Here is an 8,982-nt window from a genome sequence, read left to right on the forward strand (position 1 = left end):
GATTAAGAGGAGCGATCAAAATCGATTCGGAAGTTTTTTTCTCAGAACTATGACATTGCAAAGAATTTCTCAATCAAAAGAATTCCTACGTTGAATGTGAAGGCGACCCGAAAGGAAGAGAACACTGGATCCATCTTTTCACATAGCTGCCAGAGGTCAACCTATTGGAGAGATTTACTATATAAAGAATATCTTTTGCGGATCGAAGACCTTGACATTTAAATCCTGTTTTAAAAATATATAGTTTTTATATAGGATTCACTATTTATTTGAATTAATTGTGGTTTGTAATATGAGTCATAATAATATGACGCTTAAATTTCCAAAGTGGTTATAGAGACTGTCTAACTTTTTCCAGATGCTAAATGTTTTCTCGATATCCCATATATATTTCTAGGAAATTTATAGATATAATCCCCTTTTGATGATGTGCTTTACACATGGAAGTACTTTTGAGAGCAATATATTTTTTTATAAATAAAAATAAATATTTAGAGTTCTATAGATGTTTTCAGAATTATCAATTTGTGTAATGTCAAGTGGAAACACCTTGCTAACAACTTGTTCAGATAAACAAAAAAACTAACAATGTCCAGCAACAATGACGTAAAATCGGCATGCCAATTGAGATAGCAAAATTACAAAGTCTAAAAAAGTTAATCATACACAAAAAAATCACACACACCCATATCGATTCAAAATAGAAATTTCTTTTCGCCGAAGCCATTGTGCACCCGAAATAATTAGTTTTAATTTTTTCGTGATACCCCTTTATCGATAAAAAAATCAAAACCAACAACAACAACAATTTCGATTAAATAGTTATTTTCGTTTTTATTATTTTGAATACCTATATTCTATACAAAAATCGCAATCGTTTTATTTTATTTCATTATATACAAGTTTAAATAGGTGGGAGGGGAGAAGGGGATCTCCGTTTTACGATTGCAGGTGATCACAGGTCTGCAATGTTTCATTGAATGCCGTACCTGGCGAACACAACATTGCAATTTCACACTCACACTGACACACAATATAACCGTTAGTGCTGGGATTGGCGAACAGAGTGCCGTCCGGTTGGCCGGTACAGCGACCGCCGTTGTAGCATGTGGTGCCCGAGGGACCGGTGGAGGGACCATCGCCGCCACTACCACTGCCAGAACCGCTGCCGCCACCATTTCCGCCGCCAGAGCCGCTGTCACCACCAGTACCGCCTCCGTTTCCGGAACCGCCACCATTTCCACCGCCAGTGCCGCCACCATTATCTCCGCCGGTACCACCGCCAGTACCGCCACCATTTCCACCGCCAGCACCGCCAGTACCGCCACCATTTCCACCGCCATTACCTCCGCCGGAACCTTCGGAACCGCCACCATTCGAGATATGATCACATACCTGCCACTGTTCATTGTAGGCCGTTCCGGGAGCACAAGGCATTGCATATTCACATCCATGGACACACACGATATATCCAGTTGAATTTGGATCCGCCAGCATAGTTCCATCGGGTTTTCCAACACAACGACCGGCATCGGAGCAGTTGACACCACCGTTTTCACCGCCATTGCCACCGCTGGAACCGCCACCAGAACCACCATTACCACCACCGGTGCCGCCACCAGTTTCTCCGCCAGAACCGCCACCACTTCCTCCGCCAGTACTACCGCCATTATCGCCACCGTTACCTCCGCCGGTACCGCCACCGTTTTCTCCGCCGGTTTCGCCACCATTTCCTCCGCCGGTACCGCCTCCATTACCTCCGCCAGTACTACCGCCATTATCGCCACCGGTACCGCCTCCATTTCCTCCGCCAGTACCGCCACCATTTCCTCCGCCGGTGCCGCCTCCATTACCTCCGCCAGTACCACCGCCATTATCACCACCATTACCTCCGCCAGTACCGCCTCCACTACCTCCGCCAGTACCGCTTCCATTTTCGCCACCAGAACCGCCTCCATTACCTCCGCCAGTACCACCGCCATTATCGCCTCCATTACCTTCGCCAGTACCGCTTCCATTATCGCCACCATTACCACCAGAACCGCCACCATTACCAATATGATCGCAAATTTGCTTTTCCTCATTGAAGGCTGTTCCAGTAGGACAAGGCATTAAATATTCACATCCATGGACGCAGACAATATAACCAGTAGAGTTTGGATCCGCAAGCATAGATCCATCGGGTACTCCGACACAACGATTGGCATCAGAACATTGACCTGGGGAACCGCCTCCATTTTCTCCGCCATTACCACCGCCAGTACCGCCACCACTACCTCCGCCGGTTCCACCACCATTTTCTCCACCGGTACCGCCTCCAGTACCGCCACCATTTTCTCCACCGGTACCGTTATCGCCACCATTACCTCCGCCAGTACCGCCACCATTACCTCCGCCGGTACTGCCACCATTTTCACCGCCAGTACCGCCACCGGTACCACCACCGTTACCTCCGCCTGTACCGCCACCATTACCTCCGCCAGTACCGCCACCATTTTCGCCACCGGTACCGCCACCATTTTCGCCACCGGTACCACCGCCATTGCAGCCACCATCAGTACCTTCAGTACCGCCGCCAGAACCGCCACCATTTCCACCTTCAGTACCGCCGCCAGAACCGCCACCATTACCACCTTCAGTACCACTTCCGCCACCATTTCCACCTTCAGTACCACTTCCGCCACCATTTCCATTGCCGATATGATCACAAATCTGTTTATCAGCATTGTAGGCCGTACCGGGAGCACAAGGCATTTCATATGCACATCCATGAACGCAGACAATATAACCCGTTGAATTTGGATCCGCTAGCATTGTGCCATCCGGGATTCCGGCGCAACGACCAGTATCTGAGCAATCGCCAGGGGTTGGAGAAGGCGATGGGCCAGGTGCTGGGCCTGGTGATGGAGATGGGCCAGGTGCTGGTGAGGGAGATGGGCCAGGTGCTGGTGATGGAGATGGACCAGGCGCTGGGCCAGGCGATGGAGATGGGCCAGGCGATGGAGCGGGTTCTCCTTCGCCACAGCAACATTGGGTTTGCTCATTGAAAGCCGTTCCCGGTGGGCATACCATTCGCTTTTCACAGCCATCTTGACACTCAATATAACCGGTGCCATCCTTTAATAGGGTACCATCGGGTTTACCCACACAGCGACCAGTATCGGAAGAGGAACACGATGGGCCAGGGTTTGGCGTTGTTGTTTCACATTTTTGTGTAACTTCGTTAAATTCCGAACCAGATGGGCAGGTCTTAGGTACTTCACAGCCATCGACGCATTCTATGTAGCCATTGGAATTGCTACCGGGGAGCAAGGTTCCATTAGGCTTTCCTACACATTTGCCGGTATCTGTAGCGGAACATGAGGGTCCAGGGTTTGGCGTTGTTGTTTCACATTCTTGTGTGTCTTCATTAAATTCGGATCCCGCTGGACATGTCTTGGGTACTTCACAGCCATCGACGCATTCTATGTAGCCATTGGAATTGCTACCGGGGAGCAAGGTTCCATTAGGCTTTCCTACACATTTGCCGGTATCTGTAGCGGAACATGAGGGTCCAGGGTTTGGCGTTGTTGTTTCACATTCTTGTGTGTCTTCATTAAATTCCGAACCCGATGGGCAGGTCTTGGGTACTTCACAGCCATCCACACATTCTATGTAGCCGTTGGAATTGCTACCGGGAAGCAAGGTTCCATTAGGTTTTCCTAAACATTTGCCGGTATCTGTAGCGGAACATGAGGGTCCAGGGTTTGGCGTTGTTGTTTCACATTTTTGTGTATCTTCATTAAATTCGGATCCCGCTGGGCAGGTTTCGGGTACTTCACAGCCATCCACACATTCTATGTAGCCGTTGGAATTGCTACCGGGAAGCAGGGTTCCATTAGGTTTTCCTACACATTTGCCGGTATCTGTAGCGGAACATGAGGGTCCAGGGTTTGGCGTTGTTGTTTCACATTTTTGTGTGTCTTCATTAAATTCAGATCCCGCTGGACATTTCTTGGGTACTTCACAGCCATCGACACATTCTATGTAGCCGTTGGAATTGCTACCCGGAAGTAAGGTGCCATTCGGTTTACCTACACATTTATCAGTATCTGTAGCAGGGCACGAGGGTCCAGGGTTTGGCGTTGTTGTTTCACATTTTTGTGTATCTTCATTAAATTCAGATCCCGCTGGGCAGGTTTCGGGTACTTCACAGCCATCGACACATTCTATGTAGCCGTTGGAATTGCTACCGGGAAGCAAGGTTCCATTGGGTTTACCAACACATTTACCAGTATCTGTAGCAGGGCAAGAGGGTCCAGGGTTTGGCGTTGTTGATTCACATTTTTGTGTGTCTTCGTTAAATTCGGATCCCGCTGGGCAGGTTTGGAGTACTTCACAGCCATCAACACATTCTATGTAGCCGTTCGAATTGCTACCGGGAAGCAAGGTTCCATTAGGTTTTCCTACACATTTGCCGGTATCTGAGGCAGGGCACGATGGGCCAGGATTTGGAGTTGTAGTTTCACACTTTTGCGTAACTTCGTTGAATTCCGAACCCGATGGACAGGTCTTGGGTACCTCACAACCATCGACACATTCCACGTAGCCGTTCGAGGTGCTTCCTGGAAGCAAGGTACCATTGGGCATTCCTATACATTCGCCGGTGTCTGAAGAAGGGCAAGAAGGTCCAGGGGTTGGCGTTGTTGGTTGACATTTTTGTAACTCCTCATTAAATTCTGATCCTGTTGGACATGTTCCTGCCACTTCACAACCATCGACACATTCCACGTAGTCGTTCGGGGAGTTGCCAGGAAGTAAGGTACCATTGGGTTTACCCACACATTTACCAGTATCTGTAGGAGGGCACGAGGGTCCTGGAGTTTCACATTTTTGCGTAACTTCGTTAAATTCGGTACCCGTTGGACAGGTCCTGGATACTTCACAGCCATCAACACATTCTACGTAGCCGTTAGAATTGCTACCGGGTAGCAGGGTACCATTGGGTTTGCCAACACATTTTCCGGTATCCGAAGCGGAACATGAGGGTCCTGGAGTTGGTGTTGTTGATTCACATTTTTGCGTAACTTCGTTAAATTCGGTTCCAGTTGGGCATGTCTTCGGTACTTCACAGCCATCGACACATTCTACGTAGCCATTGGAATTACTACTGGGAAGCAGGGTACCGTTGGGTTTACCCACACATTTTCCAGTATCTGAGGCAGAACACGAGGGTCCTGGAGTTGGAGTTGTTGATTCACATTTTTGCGTATCTTCGTTAAATTCTGTACCCGCTGGACAGCTCCTCGCTACTTCACAGCCATCAACACATTCTACGTAGCCGTTAGAATTGCTACCGGGTAGCAGGGTACCATTGGGTTTGCCCACACATTTACCAGTATCTGAAGCAGGGCACGATGGGCCGGGGCCGGGGCCGGGGGTTGTTGCTTCACATTTTTGCGTATCTTCATTAAATTCCGTACCCACTGGACAGCTCCTTGCCACTTCACATCCATTGACACATTCCACATAGCCATTGGGAGAGTTACCCGCAATTAGAACACCATTAGGTTTACCCACACATTTACCAGTATCTGTAGCCGAACATTTCTCACCCGGTCCCTGCTCCTCTTCACACCTCAAGGTATTCTCATCGAAGGCGGTACCCGACGGACATGCCATTATCTGTTCACAGCCATACACACATTGAATATAACCATTCGAATTTGGATCGGGAAGTAGAGAACCATCTGGTTTTCCCACACACAGACCTGTATCGCTGCTCGGACATGTCTGACCACCCGGTGATGGACCACCAATGTGTTCACATGTTTGTAAATCCTCATTAAAGGCGGTGCCCGGGGCACAGGGCATGGCAATTTCACATTCACACTGACACACAATGTAGCCATTGGAATTGGGATCGGCAAATAGGGTACCATCGGGCATACCATCACACTTGCCGTTGTTCAGGCAAGTGGTACCCGAGGGTCCTGTGTGCTCACCATTGGCAGCGGTGTTCTGGGTACCACTCAATGTCACACAGCCGGCATGTTCCTGTAGATCACAAATCAAGAGTTGCCGATTGAAATGCAGACCCATGGGACAGGTCATAATATGGGAAATCGATCCGCCATTGCAGATTAAATATTGTCGACAATCCAAGGGGTCTGGCAAAAGGGTGCCATCCAATTCCCGATGGCAAATATCCACAGCTTCTAGAAGGCCAGCACAGAGGCCCACTATTAGTAGACACGTTAAGATCGCTGTGTAGAAGGGGAAAAAGTAATTCCACATTTATTGGCCATAATTCTCGCCGGGTAACCGCACAAAACCTACCTTTTTCTCTCATCGCTTTCTAAGTTGCTAGCGATGCTCCAAAATTTCCGAATTTCGTTGTTTTTTTTTGTTTTTGGAGTTCCGCCTTTTCCGTTCAAACGACAAATATTAACTAGCTTGGCCATTTGATTAATACACTTCTTATATTCCTGCGGAACCTTATCGTCTGACAATTGTCTCATAATAATTGACAATTGATAATAAATATTTTGTTGTGTGTTAGAAAATACAACAACAAGAACGACTAACTAAAAAAGTGATTTTTTTGCAACAGCATTGCAAAGTTAGTGGATCTACAAAGCACCGAACATTTTTATCATTTAATTACGTTCGAAGTATTCAGCCATTATCTAAGTTCTGCCAGTGCTTCTTTCTTTTTTTTGGCACCTGTCGACACACACACACATATGTGTGTATGTGTTAGAATATATATGTCTCTGGGTAAAGAGATAGAGGCACGTACCCTCTCGATATTACAACGTCAAGCAATTGTTTGAGGAAGTGGGAAATTGGAATGAATGACTGGGCCTACAACTAATTTGCAGGCGGACAACCATTTATTTCCCATTGAGAAGAGCATTCTGAAGAGCATAATTCTCTCGTTCACTATTTTTATTGCTTATCAATATTTTGTCCATTTTTTCTGATTTTCTATAAATAAAAAAAATGTATAGATTATCTGGTAATTCCTGGAATAAAAGGTATTCAGTGGAGAATCGAAAAGTGAAGGTATTATTTCGGATTAAAAAAAAAAAGTAATAATATTCCGAACAATATTTTAAAAAAAAATCCACGACTGAACCGATTTTTACGAAATTTAACACTCATCACTCTGGACCTAATTCAGTACCCTGTGCCAAATTTTGCGTAAATCTAAAAATATATAGGGACCTTGGTGCACTATTAACATAAAATCGGACGAAACTATACATGGGAGCTATATCTAAATCTGATCCTATTTTCACGAAACTTACCACACATCATTTTGGACCTAATTCAGTACCCTGTGCCAAATTTCGTGCAAATCGAAAGATATATAGGGACCTTGGTGACCTATTTACCTTAAATCGGACGAAAATATATACGGGAGCTATATCTAAATCTGAACCGATTTTCACGAAACTTAGCACACAACATTCTGGACTTAATTCAGTACCCTGTGCCAACTTTCGTGCAAATCGAAAGATATATAGGGACCTTGGTGCACAATTTACAATTAATTCGACGAAACAATATATGGGAGCTATATCAAAATCTAATCCGATTTTCACGAAACTTAGCACACATTATTCTGGACCTAATTCAGTACCCTATGCCAAATTTTTTGAAAATCGAAATATATATAGGAACCTTGGTGCACAATTTACATAAAATCGAATGAATATATATATGGGAGCTATATCTGTATCAGAACCGATTTTTACGAAATTTAACACTCATCACTGTGGACCTAATTCAGTATCCTGTGCAAAATTTCGTGCAAATCGAAAGATATATAGGGACTTTGGTGCACCATTTACATAAAATCGGACGAAAATATGTATCGGAGCTATATCTATATCTGAACTGATATTCACAAAACTTAACATACGTCATTCTGGACCTAATTCAGTACCCTATGAAAAATTTCGTGCAAATCGAAAGATATATAGGGACTTTAACGCACGGACGAACCTATATACGGATGCTATATCTAAAGCTGATCCTATTTTCACAAAACTTGGCACATATCATTCTGGACCTAATTCAGTGCCCTACGAAATTGAAAGATATATAGGGACTTTGGTGCACTATTTACATATAATCTGACGATATCTGAACCGATTTTCACGAAACTTAGCACACATCATTTTGGACCTCATTCAGTACCCTGTGCCAAATTTCGTGCAAATCGAAAGATATATAGGGACTTTGGTGACCCATTTACCAAAAATCGGGCGAAACTTTATATAGGAGCTATATCTAAATCTCTACCGATTTTCACGGAACTTAGCACACATCATTCTGGATCTAATTCAGTACCCTATGCAAAATTTCGTGCAAATCGAAAGATATATAGGGTCTTTGGTGCACAATTTACATAAAATCTATGTACGGGAGCTATATCTAAATCTGATCCGATTTTCTTCAATTTCAATAGGGTTCGTCCTTGGGCCAAATAAGTGACTTGTGCCAAATTTCATCCAATTTGGATAATTATTATACATTTTTTTTAAATCCAGGCTCCCATTTTTTTCAGATTCCCATAAGGCGCGGATTTTTTAAAAATTATTTTTTTTTCAGATTCTCATAGGGCGTGGATTTTTTAAAACTTATTTTTTTCAGATTTCCATAAGGCGGGGATTTTTTAATTTTTTTTCCGATTACCATAGGGCGTGGATTTTTTAAAAATTATTTTTTTTTTCAGATTCCCATAGGGCATGGATTTTTTAAAAATTATTTTTTTTTTTCAGAATCCCATAGGGCATGGATTTTTTTAAAAATTATTTTTTTTTCAGATTCCCATAGGACATGGATTTTTTAAAAAATATTTTTTTAAACTAGAATATTCCAGAATACTTGTCCATTAACCTTGGGCCCCAATTTTTTGCATTCCATTTTGTTTACTCTTCTATTTGTGAAAAAAATGGTTCTCCCAAATATTTCTATCAAAATAATAGCTAA

At 44.2% G+C, this 8,982-nt stretch overlaps 1 protein-coding gene across 1 annotated transcript; it reads right to left on the reverse strand.

Moving 5' to 3' along the window:
- Positions 1-939: 939 nt before the first annotated feature.
- LOC133325803 (mucin-19-like) lies at positions 940-6,331 on the reverse strand. The gene is made up of 2 exons (XM_061534523.1): positions 6,319-6,331; positions 940-6,245 (listed from the first exon to the last, which is right to left on the reverse strand). The coding sequence occupies exons 1-2, from the start codon at positions 6,329-6,331 to the stop codon at positions 940-942; spliced, it is 5,319 nt and encodes a 1,772-aa protein (XP_061390507.1).
- Between the last annotated feature and the right edge of the window lie 2,651 nt (positions 6,332-8,982).

This window comes from Musca vetustissima, unplaced genomic scaffold (assembly GCF_032173495.1).
Source record: "Musca vetustissima isolate MV318-11 ecotype Yass unplaced genomic scaffold, APGP_CSIRO_Mvet_v1 utg825, whole genome shotgun sequence".
In the NCBI taxonomy this organism is placed as follows: Eukaryota; Metazoa; Arthropoda; class Insecta; order Diptera; family Muscidae; genus Musca; species Musca vetustissima.